We start from the raw sequence: 17,583 nt of genomic DNA on the forward strand, positions 1-17,583 counted from the left end.
AAAGCTAAAAATCTTTGGCCCAATACAAAACAAATGGGGGGGGTATATCGGTCATTTTGTACAAAAATCTCAAATCCAAAAGTTTGGTCGACTTCTTCTCCAAAACCCAACCCTTCTCCGGCAAAAATTTGGATCTCTCTCTCCCCATCTTCTTCTCCTCACTCACTCGCTCACTCCTCCTCACAAAAAATTTGGATCTAAAAGCTAAAAGCGATCTCCAAATCGCCCATAGAAAATTGAAAATCAAAACCAAAACCGAAAACCTAAAATGGAAAATGGAAACCGAAATTGAAATCAATACTGTCTATGGTAAGATCTAATGTTTTTTATTTAGATCTGTTGTAAAATGTTCAAGATATTAAATTTATATTGATTTAGATCTTTTGTAAACTGTTTAATATGTTAGTAGTAGTTGGAAGAATGTGAAATTCTAAGTGATTATTGTGAGAGTTCATTTGCAGTGGTTGATTTGACCATCTTTATCTATTGTTATTTCCATAGTTGTCCACATTTTATTTATTGTTACTAATATAAAATGGAAATTTGCAAACTTGAATATGTGCAAATTTCAGATAGCCTGTTTTAAAGTTGTTATTAGTGGCTTCGGTGTAGGTTGAATGTCTTTTTCTTTGCTTACGCAAGTTCTTGTTTGGCTTGTTTTGATTTGTTTTATTTTTCTCTCAATTTATCCATAGAAGAAATGATGCATGTTTTATTTTGTTTGCTAATCGTGTGTTTTCTCGTTTGTTTCTAATCAATCAGTTGTAAATATTTATTTACTTTTTAAGGTTTTAGGCTATGATTATATATCCATTAATTTGTGTCTTTTCTGAATTTTTAATAATCCTCCTTTTTCTAACCTTGTAGATGAACTCATTGCCAATGTACACCCCCGGAAGGGGTATCCTTGCTACCGATGAGTCTATTGGGAACAATTGGGAAGCGTCTATCCAAAGATCAATTAATGAGAATGCTAATGGTTTGGCCAGTATGCCATCATCATCGTCAAGAAAATGGTTTCGTTCAATCGTTGAGCCGAGATCTTGGTTGATGGATCTCATGACATTGACCGTTGTCTTGATGTGGATGAAAGAGTACTTGCTGCCTGTTACAAGGCATTGAATGACCACAAGGTTCTGCTCAAGGGAACTCTATTGAAGCCCAACATGGTGACTCCCGGTTCTGATGCCAAGAAGGTAGCCCCGCAGGTCATTCCCGAATACACAATTGTGCCTTTGCAAAGAAACAATGCCCCCAAATTGTTCCTCGCAGTGGTGTTCTTGTCGGTGACAGAATGAAGAGCAGGCCACAATTAACCTTAATGCAATGAACCAGCTCAAAGGAAAGAAGCCATGGTCACTCTCATTCTCCTTTGGACGTGCTCTCTCTCCAGAGTACTCTCAAGGCATGGTCCGGAAAAGTGGAAAATGTGGAGAGCAGCTGCCTTCCTCGCAAAAGGTGTAAGGCAAACTCAGAGGCCACCCTTGGTACCTACAAGGGTGATGCACCTGTTGGAGATGGTGCTTGAAGGCCTTCATGTCAAGGATTACAAGTCTTGATGAAGTTTTGTGTTTTAGTATTGCGATTTTATGAGTAGATACGAGGGAAAAATTTGGAGATAAAGTCTGTCTTTAAGGCTTAATGTTTAGATCTTTTTTCCTGCGTAGTTGAGTGAGGCTGATTTAATAATTTTTGGGGGCATGTTTGTTGAGTTCGAATGTTTCTCTCCAAGTGATTTGTCTTGTTTTAATGCTTTCTCTGATGAATTTTATGTTTTGCTCTTTTTTGAACCTCTTTATAGTGTATGTGTTGACTGTTGTATTTTTCGCCATTTTCATTTGGATTAGGCTTCATGCTAATGTCAATGAGAGTTTAGGTGGTGTATACAACTCCCTATATTTTTCCCCTGGATTCATCTTTGATTCTATTTGACATAACGATTGAATTTGGACTCTAATAGAGGATCTCATTCTTCAGCTAAAGAAACTCTACGACCATCACCGTCACTCTCCTTTATAGCTCCCATTGTTACAAATCTTGGAGACTTCTTATGACTAGCGACAAAGCTTTGAAGCTCAATTCTTCCACCATAAGTCACACCACCAAAAAAAGAAGTTTAATAAGAAGGATTAGCACAACGGTTGTAACCATTGGGATTGTGAGAGAGAGTAATCATTAGCCGAACGCCGAAAGACCTGTCGACTACCCAATAGAGTCGAAGAAGCCGCCCATGGACTAAGCGCTGCACCCAGATCATTACGACCATCTTGCCACCCCATCGGTTCAAAGGTCCATGAAATTTCACCTTGCCATGACATATCATCATTGCTACCCAAATGGAGTGATTAGAGATGGATGGTATCTACCACCTGGAATACCTCTAGCTTTTCTTGAATAGCAAGACACTGAAAACTCCCAAAGCCCCCACAAAATATCTTGATGCCATGCCAATATAAAACCAACTCATTTTGAGATCATCACCTTAATTTTTGTTCCGTAAGTTGATATGATGTATTGATGTAGATACTATACCACCAGTATAATGCCAACGTTTGTCAACAACAAATTTACCTCAACTCATATGATCATCAATCAACATCAACACAAACAAACCAAACTGATAAATTGCCAAAACATCAACATCAATGATATGGACTTAGTACGGCCATATCGTGATTTATATATACGAAAATAAAACCGATATTTCAATATTTCGCGGTATTTCAAAATAAAAAAAAAACGAAAATCACAAAAATCACGAAATTCAAAACTCTCTCTCTCTCTCTCTCTCTCTCTCTCTCTCTCTTCTCTCAGCTTCTTCTTCTCCAGTTTGAACCAAGCTTCTGGATTAAGGTATTTTTCCACTTTTAATTCGTTTGATTTGTTATTTAATTAGCTTGGATTCGTTTGAAATAAACCTAGTAAACTTTATTCTTGGATGTTGTTTATATTGTTGTTTAAAACGCGTAATTGGGTATGAACTAACCTAGTAAACTTTATTCTTGGATGTTGTTTATATTGTTGTTTAAAACGCAAAATTGGGTATGAACTTAGACAAGTAAACAAGTTTAAAACGCTTGGTTCAACTATTTATGAACTTAGACAAGTAAACAAGTATGAATTGGGTATGAAATTGTTTATATTGTTGTTTAAAACGCGATATAGTTCGGTGAACTCTGCCAGATTCTATTGAAGTAAACTTTGTCAGATTCGCCGAGTTCGGTGAACTCTCTGTCGAGCTTTCAACTCGTCATTATTCTTCATGTCGTGATTCGTCGAGTTTTGAACTCTGCCAGAGTTCGGTGAACTTTGTCGTATTCTTCATGCCGTATTCTGTCAGAGTTTTGAACTCGGTCAGAGTTCGGTGACCTCTATTAGAGTTCGCGACGAGGTCGAGTTTTGAACTCGCCGAGTTCGGTGAACTCTGTCGAAGTTTTGAACTCGTCGTATTCTTCATGCCGCGTTACGTCGAGTTTTGAACTCGCCGAGTTCGATGAACTCGCTGTCGAGCTTTTAACTCGCCGAGTTTTGAACTCTGCCATATTCTTTCAGTCGATTACGCCGAGTTTTGAACTCGTCGAGCTTTGAACTCTGTCCGAAGCTTTCAACTCTGTCGAAGTTCGGTGAACTCGTCAGTATTCTTCATGCCGTGATTCTCGCCGAGTTTTGAACTCGCCGAGCTTTGAACTCGCCGTATTTCTTCATGCCGTGATTCTCGTTAAAGTTTTGAACTCTGTCAGAGTTCGGTGAACTCTGTCAGAGCTTTCAACTCTGTCAGAGTTTTGAATTCACTGGTAAGGATTATTCACGCTCCAAAGGAGCTTCTAGTTCCAATAAACTATCACAATAGAACCAATCATTCTCGCCAAGCGGGATGAATTCACTGGTAGACGTCCGTAGCCAGTTGTTGCATAGATCTTTGATGGAAGAAATGACAAGCGTAGATTGTTCAAAACAGCTGGAGCTATTGAAAATATCGGATATCATGCGCCTTGTGAGGTTTCTAGTAAACCAAGGTCAGCCGTGAAGGGTGGTGGTCATTCTTTGAGAGAGAGATGGTAAGAAGGCAGGCGACAAATGGTGAGGTCTTAAGAATTTGAGGTTCGAAGGACATACAAATGTATATATTACTTGTGGTGTGTGTATATGGATAGTGCTCAGTGGCATGTAAAACCTTATAATAGTGATCCTACTACTTGTATGATCTAGCTTGAGGTAGTAATTACTTGTGCATGGTCGAGGTAATAATCCTACTACTTCATGCTCAGAACAATAAGGAATACAACTCCTTGAACGCATGGCGCTTCTAAAACAAAGATACTATGATGGGATAGTGAAAAAGCTGAAATGCAGGTCTGCATTTTGACTCTGCTTCAAACCCATAGGATGTCTCGATCAAGTGATCTATGCTGGTATATGGGGAAAGTTACTTATAAACCGATTATTATATTCTCGATAGTTATCGGTCCCCACAAAACTAGTTACTAAGTAAAACGTGGATGAAGCTTCGGGATATTGCATAACGGCGGAGATTGCCAGTCTATTCGTGTCATTAATTTGGTTCGCTCCCACCACTACCATAGTACCATGTACTACAAGAAGAATCAACTTAAACTTACAAAACTTATACTGAAGGATTTCATTGAAAAGTTTATGTGACAATCATAACAATCAAAATGAAAGGTCATTCTAAATTCAAGTTCTCAACAAAAGAATCAAATAATGATACAAGACCATTATTAACTCTTACACTTGGTCATCATCTTGCCCTGAAAACAAATCCTTACTGATTCATGAGGTTTCTAGATTTGGTGTTGGATTTGACATATGTGGTAGTATTTATACTGATTCATGTGTTTTTATTGGGGGGTAATTAGGCAAATGGTGGTGGCGGAAGATGGTGAACATGAGGAAGCAAGTGGAGAGGTTAGTTTTTCTGTCAGACCTTAATAAAGCAGTTTGATTTAACTTTGCTTGACTGATCTGTTTATTCAATTTTTGTTTTTTTGGGAAGGAGATAAAGAACAAAGAGTTAGATATACAACTAAAGTCAGAAAGTTAGATTGGAAATCTCTTTGTAGTCAAAAAAATGTTATGTTAGGACTCTTTTGTAAGTGCAAGTTGTTGATATGTAGCAACTTAGCTTTATGTTCAGTAATTCAGACAATGTATTTCACATGGTGTCACATTGTTGAAATATGAAATGATAGTGATCTTGCTTTGGACTTGTCATTCTTTTCATGTTCACCTAAGATCCTAGGGTTTCATGTATTTCATGTCACATTGCCTTTGGTTATGTTTCTGCTATTAGCAGGCATTGATTTTAATAGGACGTCTGCACGTCGAGTAAATAGTTATACTACTTACCGTATTTCTGCTTTATGTGCTTTGCTTAGATCTCAGTTTATATCCATTCAATGGCTCTTCTTGTGCTCTCCGACAATTTGCGCATTTTAATTTGTCACAGCGAAGTATCTCTATTAATAATCTAATGCAGAACACAAAAATCCCAATGTTATCAACAAAAATCCCAATGTCATTTACCAAAACACAAAAATCTAATGCAATACGCAATGTTTTTGCCAAAACACAAAAGATCTGTTTTTTTTGCCTCTTGAATGGTGTGGTCACACCGTTTGGACTTGTGGCCATATCGTTTGGATTTGAGCTTGCAAAAAAAATGGCGTGTCTGTTTGGACTTTGTCCCAAACGGCATGGCCACACCGTTTGGGACTTTAGTCCCAAACGGTGTGGCCATGCCATTTGGGACTAAGGCCAAACGGTGTGGTCATGCCGTTTGGGACAAAGTCCAAACAGACACGCCATTTTTTTGCAAGTTCAAAGTCCAAACGGCATGGCCACACCGTTGGCCTTAGTCTCAAACGGTGTGGCCATGCCGTTTGAAACTAAGTCCAACGGTGTGGCCATATCCTTTGGATTTGAACTTGAAAAAAAATGGTGTGTCGTTTGGACTTTGTCCCAAACGGCATGGCCACACCGTTTGGCCTTAGTCCCAAACGGCATGGCCACACCGTTTGGTACTAAGGCCAAACGGTGTGGCCATGCCGTTTGGGACAAAGTCCAAACAGACACACCGTTTTTTCGATCCAAGTTCAAATCCAAAGGATATGGCCACACCGTTTGGACTTAGTTGGACTTAGTTCCAAACGGCATGGCCACACCGTTTGGGACTAAGTCCAAACGGTGTGGCCATATCGTTTGGACTTTGAAGTTGAAAAAAAATGGTGTGTCTGTTTGGACTTAGTCCCAAACGGCATGGCCATACCGTTTGGCCTTAGTACCAAACGGTGTCACACCGTTTGGGACTAAGTCCAAACAGACACACCATTTTTTTTATCCAAGTTCAAATCCAAACGATATGGCCGTACTAAGTCCATATCATTGATGTTGATGTTTTGGCAATTTATCAGTTTGGTTTGTTTGTGTTGATGTTGATTGATGATCATATGAGTTGAGGTAAATTTGTTGTTGACAAACGTTGGCATTATACTGGTGGTATAGTATCTGCATCAATACATCATATCAACTTACGGAACAAAAATTAAGGTGATGATCTCAAAATGAGTTGGTTTTATATTGGCATGGCATCAAGATATTTTGTGGGGGCTTTGGGAGTTTTCAGTGTCTTGCTATTCAAGAAAAGCTAGAGGTATTCCAGGTGGGCGTAGATACCATCCATCTCCAATCACTCCATTTGGGTAGCAATGATGATATGTCATGGCAAGGTGAAATTTCATGGACCTTTGAACCGATGGGGTGGCAAGATGGTCGTAATGATCTGGGTGCGGCGTCTTAGTCCATGCTTCTTCGACTCCATTGGGTAGTCGACAGGTCTTTCGGCGTTCGGCTAATGATTACTCTCTCTCACAATCCCAATGGTTACAACCGTTGTGCTAATCCTTCTTATTAAACTTCTTTTTTTGGTGGTGTGACTTATGGTGGAAGAATTGAGCTTCAAAGCTTTGTCGCTAGTCATAAGAAGTCTCCAAGATTTGTAACAATGGGAGCTATAAAGGAGAGTGACGGTGATGGTCGTAGAGTTTCTTTAGTGAAGAATGAGATCCTCTATTAGAGTCCAAATTCAATCGTTATGTCAAATAGAATCAAAGATGAATCCAGGGGAAAATATAGGGAGTTGTATACACCACCTAAACTCTCATTGACATTAGCATGAAGCCTAATCCAAATGAAAATGGCGAAAAATACAACAAATCCAACACATACACTATAAAGAGGTTCAAAAAGAGCAAAACATAAAATTCATCGAGAAAGCATTAAAACAAGACAAATCACTTGAGAGAAACATTCGAACTCAACAAACATGCCCCCAAAAATTATTAAATCAGCCTCACTCAACTACTGGCGAAAAAAGATCTAAACATTAAGCCTTAAAGACGGACTTTATCTCCAAATTTTTCCCTCAGATCTACTCATAAAATCGCAATACTAAAACACAAAACTTCATCAAGATTTGTAATCCTTGACATGAAGGCCTTCTCAAGCACCATCTCCAACAACTGCATCACCCTTGTAGGTACCAAGGGTGGCCTCTCGAGTTTGCCTTTACACCTTTGCGAGGAAGGCACCCGCCTTCTCCACATTTTCCACTTTTCCGACCATGCCTTGAGAGTACTCTGGAGAGCACGTCCAAAGGAGAATGAGAGTGACCATGGCTTCTTTCCTTTGAGCTGGTTCATTGCATTAAGGTTAATTGTGGCCTGCTCTTCATTCTCACACGACAAGAACACCCCACCGCAGGACCAAATTTTGGGGCAATGTTTGTCGCAAGGCACTCACCGTATTATTCGAATGACCTCTCAGGGGCTACCTTCTTGGCATCGAACCGAGTCACCATGTTGGGCTTCAATAGAGTTCCCTTGAGCAGAACCTTGTGGTCATTCAATGCCTTGTAACAAAGCAGCAAGTACTCGCCATCCACATCAAAGACAACGGTCAATGTCATGAGATCCATCAACCAAGATCTCTGGCTCAACGATTGGAACGAAACCATTTTCTTGACAGATGATGGCATACCTGGCCAAACCATTAGCATTCTCATTAATTGATGCTGGATAGACGCTTCCCAATTGTTCCAGTAGACTCATCAGCAGCAAGGATACCCCTTCCAGGGGTGTACATTGGCAATGAGTTCATCTACAAGGTTAGAAAAAGGAGGATTATTAAAAAATTCAGAAAGACACAAATTAATGGATATATAATCATAGCCTAAAACCTTAAAAAGTAAATAAATATTTACAACTGATTGATTAGAAACAAACAGAAATCACCTGATTAGCAAACAAAATAAACACTGCATCATTTCTTCTATGGATAAATTGGAGAAAAAATAAAAACAAATCAAGCCAAACAAGAACTTGCGTAAGCAAAGAAAAGACATTCAACCTACACCCTGAAGCCACTAATAACAACTTTAAAACAGGCTATCTGAAATTTGCACATATTCAAGTTTGCAAATTTTCATTTTATATTAGTAACAATAAATAAAATGTGGACAGCTATGGAAATAACAATAGATAAAGATGGTCAAATCAACCGCTGCAAATGAACTCTCACAATAATCACTTAGAATTTCACATTCTTCCAACTACTACTAACATATTAAACAGTTTACAAAAGATCTAAATCAATATAAATTTAATATCTTGAACATTTTACAACAGATCTAAATAAAAAATAAAATAAAAAACATTAGATCTTACCATAGACAGTATTGATTTCAATTTTCGGTTTCCATTTTCCATTTTCGGTTTCGGTTTCGGTTTCGATTTTCAATTTTCTATGGGCGATTTGGAGATCGTTTTTAGCTTTTAGATCCAAATTTTTGTGAGGAGGGAGTGAGCGAGTGAGTGAGGAGAAGAAGATGGGGGAGAGAGAGATCCAAATTTTCTTTGGAGAAGAAGGGTCAAATTTTGAAGAAAGTCCACCAAACTTTTGGATTTGAGATTTTTGTACGAAATGACCGATATACCCCCATTTGTTTTTGTATTGGGCCAAAGATTTTTAGCTTTTAGATCCTTTGAGATCAGGATGTAATCCGACGGTTCAAGAGGAGTGTGAGATAAGAGTGTCACTATAAGAGTGGCACTCTAGACAAATATATGTAAGTAAAACTTAACCTAGGAAATGGATTCCACCCTAATTTTTTATGGATATAATATATTCACCATGAAGATCATCTCTACAAAATTTCAACTCATTGGAAGCCTCTAACATTGCAAAAAAATGATTGCAAAAACTCAACATTTATGGACCGTTAGATTTCTTTTTAAATATGACAATAATTTTTTTTTATCTATATTAGAGGTTTCCAAATTAGTTGAAATTTTGTGGAGATACTCTTTATGGTAAGTGCTTCATAACCACAAAAAATAAGATTTAAATTCATTTTGTAGGTAAAGTTTTACTTACGTACTTATTTTAAGTTAATTAAGTAGCTACTTTTCAGAGAATAACTATATATAATAATAATAATAATAATAATAATAATAATCTTTAATACTTTAATAATCCTGCCTCCCACCTACAGTGCCACAATAGTGAATAAATATTAAAAAAAGTGTGACTCTTAGTCACCTTTTTTATGCCAGTTTTGTCCCTAAACAATTTGTTAAATTTCCAAAAAACTATTCAAGTATAAGTGTAAAAACTGTTGTACTATAGGGTTAAATTAATCTTTCTCTCAATCATTTTTTTTTGTACTTTTTTGTACTTATAATAATGAAAACCATTCTATGCCACTTCAAATGCCGCCAAATGAGACGTTTTATCTTTTCTGCACCACTTCAAGTGGCGCTATTTGTATCGTTTTCATTTGACTCCATTTCAACTAGCATAGAATGCACTCTGCATTCCTTAAAAACACTCTCTCTCTATATAGGGAGTAAAATCCAGATGATGAGTAATTTCCGGCCACCACTTCCCATTCTACTTTTAGGAGGATGCGGGGCTACTGGACAACCTTAAGAAGATTGTTTTGAGATGATGTCATCTTATTCACATGCTTAAAGGTAGTCAATAATAATTGATTAATATAATTGATGACCTCATTCCATATTATTTGTAAAGACTCTTCTTTGTATTAGAGATTCTTCCTGGACTAGTAGGAGACCTCTTGTAGACTAAATAATCTTAGTCAGTCACACACTCACACATGTGGCATTTTTACATGTGCTTCCATTTATCTGTAATTGAGGATGAAGACATACATTGATGATGTCACAATAATACATGTTTCTCTTTTACTATAATTGTTTAAACTTTGTATGTAGCAATTAATGGGTGCCTCATGTGTTTGTCTTATGTGAACTGTTCAAGTAATGCTACTATTTCTAGACATATATCGATCAATTGGGGACATTAGACCTAAAATTTGGTTTGATCTGTTATAAATCCCCATACATCAAAGATTCCACAACAAACTACGCTACTTTTGATAAACCGCGCCAGAATAACCAATATAACTTTCGAAACACCATGCCAGCAAGCCACAATTTGACTCACGTTGTTTTGAAACCATTGATGCTTTTTGAAAACCGCGCCAATTTTACCAAATTTATAAGAATTTAGTGTTTGGTATTCAAGAGGTCTCACCATTAAAGATGCTATAAAATTTTACATACATATGTTTTTTACCATTATGTTTAAACTAATATAAATGTTGTGGTGTGGGCGTGTAGTGGTGCCCCCCCCCCCCCTCCCGAGAAAGTTCATGGCTCTTCCACTAGTCCTAGGGTTGTCCATGATTCGGTTCGGTCTGGTTCCAGGTCAAATTACAGTCTAAACCGAGGTACACGGTTTCTAGATAACAAGAACTGAAATCGAACCGAGGTATCTGAAGAACCGGTTACAAACCAAACTGTGAAATTGGTTCGGTGCGGTTCGGTTTTTAGTTTTGTGCTTCACTATTCAAAAAACAACAAACAAGACCTACAAAAGTGGGAGAGAGGGAGAGAGATTGTTGTTGGATTGGACAAAAGTGGAGTAAGGAGAGGCGGCTAGGTGAGAAGAGAGCCTAGAAACTAGGACTAAACTTTGGTAGTTGAAAGAATACATTTAAATCCAATGGCTATAAATTAACTTGAAGATCTAATGATTTATAGCCAACTCTTAATACATGTAGGCAGTGCATCTTATTCGGTTCGGTTCGGTTAACCGAGGGTGCAAACCTTGAGCCGAACTGACTGCAATCGGTTCTCACTATTAGGAATTGTAAACCGAACTGGGGTATGTTGGAAACTGAAAAAATGGCCGGTTCAGTCCGATTTATCGGTTTTCGGTTTTTTATGAACACCCCTAACTGGTCCAAATCAAAATTTTCGAGCATCCTCTCATAACAAGATAGAATTGTATTCCTAGCAACCACATCAATAGTTGTCGTCCATATATGGCATAAAAACAATAGTTTCAACTCATTTAATAATAAACGAGCATCCATAACCCTCTCACACTTCACATACATATTTTGTAATTCAGAAACCACAGAAGAATTCGTAGAACACCTATTTACCATGAATACATGCATATATACTAACTTTCTAAGAACAAAGCTATTTGAACTCCTCACTTTAACAATATATCAGCGGGAAAAAAAATGAAATGAAATTTGTATAAAAGAAAATCATTTAAATATATGAAATGAAATTAGATAGAAAAGAGAAAACCTATAATTGAGCTTCAATGTCACCTATTCAATTATTATTTTTATTTTTTATTTTTTTTATAAGCAAAAATGGAGTCACCCCCACAAAAATGGAGGGATTACCTCAATAGGACTAACACTTATAAAGGCCAATCAGGGATTTTACCGAAGCTTGATCCAAACAAAAGAACGGAAGTGCTCGATCTCCCCTAGATGCTAGACTATGAGCTACAATATTTAAGGATCTACTGATATATAAAGTTTTACAGTCATCCAACTTTAAAGAAATAAAATAAATATCCTGAGCAACAGAGGTCGCTCCCCATGATAACAATCCTGATCGTTTTTCCATATCAACAACTAAGTTCATACAATCCGTCAAGATTATCAGTTTCTTGACCTTCATTTTCCTAGCTAGGTCTATTCCTCTAAAGATGGCATGAGCCTTTGCCTCTTCTAGATCTCTAGTTGTAGTCGTGTCGTGTCGTGTCCTGCACAAATGCAAATGCCATTATTATATTAGTCCATAAAGCAAAAGCTAGACCGGCATGGGAATTTGCATCCATCCATGATGCATCTGTTGATCGAGACATAAAACCAATCTTGGCCTATATTAGGCCAATATTTAACTAATGCACTTTTAGTGCATTTCATCCTTATATTAGGTATGATGAATGATGAAGCCTTAGTAAGGGTGCATGCAATAGAGTTATGGCAATCTTGTGTTAAAAATGACATCATTTCTATCTAGCCAAATCGAATACATAATGGTATCCATAATGCTAAGCAAATCAATAATAACAAATTTTGATGAATTACTATCAATAAATTTGCAAATAATAGAGTAAAGGTTCTCATATGAATCCCAGTTTTCAGTTCTAATGCACAGATTAGAAGCATACCAGATTCGCCTGATGATGATGCAATGGAATTGGGCATGTGCAGTAGATTCGACTTGATTACTACACCTTAGGCAAATAGTAGACTGAATGATATGTCGAAAGTGAAGATTCTCTCTAGTAGGCAACCTATTTTTTACTGCTTTCCACAGGAAGATCTTTACCCTCTCTGCTACATTTAGTTGCTAGATGAACTTCCAGAACTGAGGATCATTCCCTTCATTGTTGTACAAGTTCCTGCTAAGGTACTTGTACACAGATTTACCTGTGAGTTCTCCGTTATTATCGCCCAACCATCTGATAGTGTCTTCATGCCTAGTTTGGCTTAATGGTATTTTCATAATCTCATCAACAATATAAGGGATGAAGAGATTATTTATGATAGTAGTGTTCCATGTTCGATTGTTGGGATCAATCAACTCAGCTACTGAATTAATAGCATTAGGCCCTGGGGGGCCTATGGGCTTTAGAGTGGGTAACATAGGTACCCAAGGGTCAATCCAGATATTGATATTGAACCCATCGCCAATATGCCAATAGAGATTTGGAAGGATATCATTCTTCACTTTGATAATACTTTTCCAAATTTTTGAAGCATTCCAACGGCATTTTGCCCTGAGTAAAGGTGTGTTGGGTGAGTATTTCCGTATGAGATTAGATGCCCATCTTTTGTCCGGCTCTTTGACAATTCTCCACAAGAGCTTAACAATCAAAACTTTATTGTGGTTTAAAGCAAGTTTTGTGCCCAAACCTCCAAGAGATTTTGGTTGACAAAGTTTATTCCAACTTATGAAGTGAGTTTTGTTCGCATTGTTTTCATTCTGACCCCAGAAGAAATTGGAATTCATAGAATCCAATTTTTCATAGGTCGATGTTGGCATCATGAATACGGACATGAGGTGTGATGGTATCGCTGAGGTGATAATTTTTATAAGAGTGACTTTTCCTGCTTGCAATAGTGTTTTAGCTCTCCATCATTCTATTCTTTGGAGGACTCGTGTTGTGATCTCTTGGAAGTTTTGTTTACTTTTTTTTGGAGAACCAAAAGAGCACCTATGGGTACTTGTCTGCTATGATGCTAAGTTCTTATTGATCTTGAGGATTCTTTTGACAAGTCTCTGGTGATTAGGTGGAGAGTTCTTGCTAAAAAAGATACTAGACTTCTGAAAGTTAATCTCTTGTCCTGAGACTCTCTTAAAAGTGTCCAAAATATCATGTCAAGCTTAATTGTCATACATCTTGTGGCTCCTTTCTTCTGCTTGAGAGTCCCAATGATCTCATGGGCAAGGACAATATTGTTAAAAATTTGTCTCTCTTTAACAAAAACACTTTGAGATGGTGAGATAATCTTGTCTAGCAAAGGTTTGAGATGGTTTACGAGGATCTTTGTAATAATAATTCTTAGATAGACATTGTAGAGACTGATCAAACGAAACTATCCTAGGCTTTTGGGTCCTTGGGTCCTTGGGTTTTAGGGATGAGAGTGATGTTGGTGTGGTTGAGTTCAGTAAGAACCATATGTCATGAAGTTGTGGATAGTATGGAGAAGATCAACATGGACAATGTCCCAATATATTTGGTAAAAGAGGGGTGTGAAACCATCCGGGCCAAGTGCCTTAGGCTAGGTCTAATGGTTTGGTGCAGCAAAACACCAAACCACAATAGCACAGTGTATACCGTTAGTGGGATAACGAAATAAGACCCAATGGTTTGTTTTTTCAGCCGCCAGTGATACTGGCGTGCAGCAAAAAAATCGAATCGTTAAATATTGACCTTTGTTATCCGCCATCAGCAGTGGCGGGCAAGAAAAAAAAACAAGTTTTTGTATACGCCACTCACATAGGCGTGTAGATAATTATTTCCCCATTTTACCCTTTCTCCCACCTCGGTTTCTCTCAAAAAGAAAAAACACCGGAAAAAAATTAAATAAATTACTCTCACTCTTCAACCCCACTTTGGCGCGAGAAAAATAGAAGTCTAGAATTGGCGCCGAATTTTGGATCTCTCATCGCCACTTCCCACAAATAGGTATGATTTTGATGAATTTTCTATTTTTTTTTTGTGAGTTTTGAACTGAAATGAAGGGGTTAAGCTTGGTACACTTACTTCTATGGATCAGGTTCTTTGGAGAACTCACCTTCTTGACGTTTCTCTATTGGGTATGTGCCAGCCATTTTTCTTACTGTTTATATTTACATTGAATCATGTGTGTGCGTCTCTTTTTCTTACTGTTTATATTTACATTGAATCATGTGTGTCTCTCTGTATTGTCTATACTAGACATGTAGTTTGAAAAGCTTATATATATGACTTGTTAGTTTGTTTTGATGAAATTAAGGCTGATTAAATTGGTTGTTAAGGATTTATCATAGATTTTGATAAGCCTGGAAAGTGGTAATTCTAGAATTTTGATAGTTTTGAAATGTAGTTTTTGATCGGTTAACTATATGAATTGGATAGATTGTTGATATTGTCTTTGAGTGTAAATGAGACAACACGATGTAGGATTGCTTAATTTGGCATATCAAGATAAATTTGGAAAGGAAAACTCATAGATTGTGATGGTTCCCATGAACACACTAGTTGATGTTGTGCATTGTGGATAAGTCGATATGAAACAATAATGTAGTAAGTGGAAGTGTAAGTCATGATGATTTTTATAATCAGTCTTCGGTTGGGAACTTGGGTTGGACCAAGCCACTCCTTGAGAGATGCCTTCTGAAATGAAGTACCTATGAAATAAAAACAAATTTTAGTTTGTGTTAGTTTATCATACATACTGTCTATGTTCTGCAATACTTTCTTGACTTTTCTTTTGCAGACTTAACCGTGAATGGAAACTTTCAAGGTTCATTTCTAGAAATAACATGAAAAGAAATAGCAAACAAGTAAAGATTGATAACATGATGATGAGAAATTAATATAGTTTACCTGGTATTAATATAGTTAATATGACGAGAAATTAATACTGTTGCCATCTCACACACTTTGAAAGAGTGGTGTGTGCTTGGTAGAATGTGTAGAGAGAGTGAGGGAATGCTCTTTGTGCATATAGAGGTTTCTAGGAACTAAGACTAGATATATAGAGGAAGAGAAAACACTAAAATGCTTCATTTGTTAATTTCATTGATGAGGAAATCGAAGAATACAGTCGACTAACGGTCCATTTGAGATGTTGAAAGGTTGTTTCAGCTTCATGTGTCCATTTGATTTTTTTTTTAAAGCAAATCAGTGAGTGGTTAACTAACGGTGCCATAACCTTTGATGAAACGGCGGTAGTAGCCAGTGAGACCCAAAAATCCTCTAAGTCCTGTAATCTTTGTGGGTTTAGGCCAATTGACCATGGTGGTAATCTTGTCAGGATCAGCTACAACACCTTCATGCGTAATCAAGTGTCCTAATTAAGTACTCGAGTTGGTTTTGCGCAAAGCTGCATTTAGAGAACTTAGCAAAGAGGGTATTATCTTGGAGAATGGTTAGAACTCAGTTTAAATGTTAGCAGTGGAGAGGCAGTGATAGAAAATAAATGGTCCACAAGGCCATGAGTATTTTTCTAAAAAATCTTTTCAAAGCCTGCCCTGTAATCATCTTAAGAGAAGCTATCTCTTCTCCCCCTTTTAAAGTAATCTTTTTGCCACCTCTTTTGAAGGATAACTGGAGTTTTTCTAGGTTAAGGAGACTATGATTGTGTGTTGATATGCGTAGAATACTATAGAGTGGTCTAGTTTTGTGTCATACCATCAGTAGAAAGAAAATGAAGATAAAGTCTAGGTAGTTTAATGCGACACTTAATTTTACTTGTCGTAATGTCATATCATCTAGTTTTGTGCCATATCATAACTCGCACTTAATTTTATTTGTCGTAATGCAATACCCATTTATTTAGTTTCATATTATAAATTATGTTTGATTTTGGTGTTAATTTATTTCTCACCAGTTACAATGTTCGGCATTTTACACAAATTCAGAGGTAAGGGTACAAAGTCAAAAAAGTCAGGGGCACCAAATGCCCCAAATCTAGAAGATGTATGTGTATGGACTTCTTATTATGAGTTTGATCCTAGTTCTTATCACCGTGTTGTTGTAAAGGAAAATACACACATATCCTTTACTCTTCGTGAAGGTGGTGGAACGAAAGAAAAAGTTGGTAAGAAAGGGACTTTGGCCCCTGTTATGGAATGGTTGAGCCTAGTGAACTTTGGAGAATTTGAATCGATGCTTCAGAATGTTGGTTTTGACATTTTTGCTCAAATTGACATTGAAAAATCTGATAGACAGTTGGTTGAAGCAATTGTAGAGAGATGGTGGGACTCTACCCACACATTTCATTTTCCATGTGGCGAGATAGGCTTTACGCCACTTGATTTCTCAATGCTTACGGGGTTGCGTGTTGGAGAAGGAAAGATTGTAGCGTTTGATTCAAAATATGAGTTATTTGTTGAGGCTGTCAAATATTTACCTTTTTTAACGGAGGATGAGATTTATAGCGGCAATATCAAACTGAGTCATTTAGAGATGTATACAGCTTATACAGTGCAAGATGGTGTTAATGAAAGAGAAATAGGGTTTCATGCTTTCATGTTATATGTTATTGGAAATGTATTGTTAGCAAACTCCCACAGCAAGGTTCGTTTGGGATATCTAGCTAGTCTTACTCAAATAGATGAGATTTTTTTTGCTAAATAAGTTAAAAATTCTATTAAAGTAAAGTATTATACAACTATATTAACATGACATCACTCCCCCTAATTTACTTGGTTCAAACAAATCTCGTAAAGGTTTGGTAAGGCACCTCCCATTTATGAATCCATGGGGGTTTCTCATTACAAACAATAAATAGATCTTTCTCTAGGTTTGAGGCTTTTTTGGCTATGTCATCCGCCACGGTATTCCCTTCCCTCCATATGTGAGAGAGGTAGAAAAAATGAAGTCTCTTCAAGCAAGTCTGCCATCTGTACCTCATCTGCCATGACATTGAATTAGAGGTGAAAGCATTAACTGTAG

General features: G+C 37.3%; 1 protein-coding gene and 2 pseudogenes across 1 annotated transcript; 2 read left to right on the forward strand and 1 right to left on the reverse strand.

Annotated features, from left to right (window-relative positions):
- Positions 1 to 867: 867 nt before the first annotated feature.
- On the forward strand, positions 868 to 1,559 carry LOC147489456 (fructose-bisphosphate aldolase 2, cytoplasmic pseudogene; annotated as a pseudogene).
- A 5,926-nt stretch (positions 1,560 to 7,485) lies between these two features.
- On the reverse strand, positions 7,486 to 8,916 carry LOC147489457 (fructose-bisphosphate aldolase 1, cytoplasmic pseudogene; annotated as a pseudogene).
- A 7,605-nt stretch (positions 8,917 to 16,521) lies between these two features.
- Positions 16,522 to 17,265, forward strand: LOC147489458 (protein MAINTENANCE OF MERISTEMS-like). Its single transcript, XM_086574645.1, has one exon. The coding sequence runs from the start codon at positions 16,522 to 16,524 to the stop codon at positions 17,263 to 17,265; it is 744 nt and encodes a 247-aa protein (XP_086430771.1).
- The last annotated feature ends 318 nt before the right edge of the window (positions 17,266 to 17,583 follow it).

Source organism: Coptis chinensis, chromosome 7, assembly GCF_015680905.1.
Source record: "Coptis chinensis isolate HL-2020 chromosome 7, ASM1568090v1, whole genome shotgun sequence".
Lineage (NCBI taxonomy): Eukaryota > Viridiplantae > Streptophyta > Magnoliopsida > Ranunculales > Ranunculaceae > Coptis > Coptis chinensis.

Coding starts and splice junctions, on each gene's coding strand:
- LOC147489458 (XM_086574645.1), top strand. CDS start 16,522: ATGTTCGGCATTTTACACAAATTCAGAGGTAAGGGTACAAAGTCAAAA.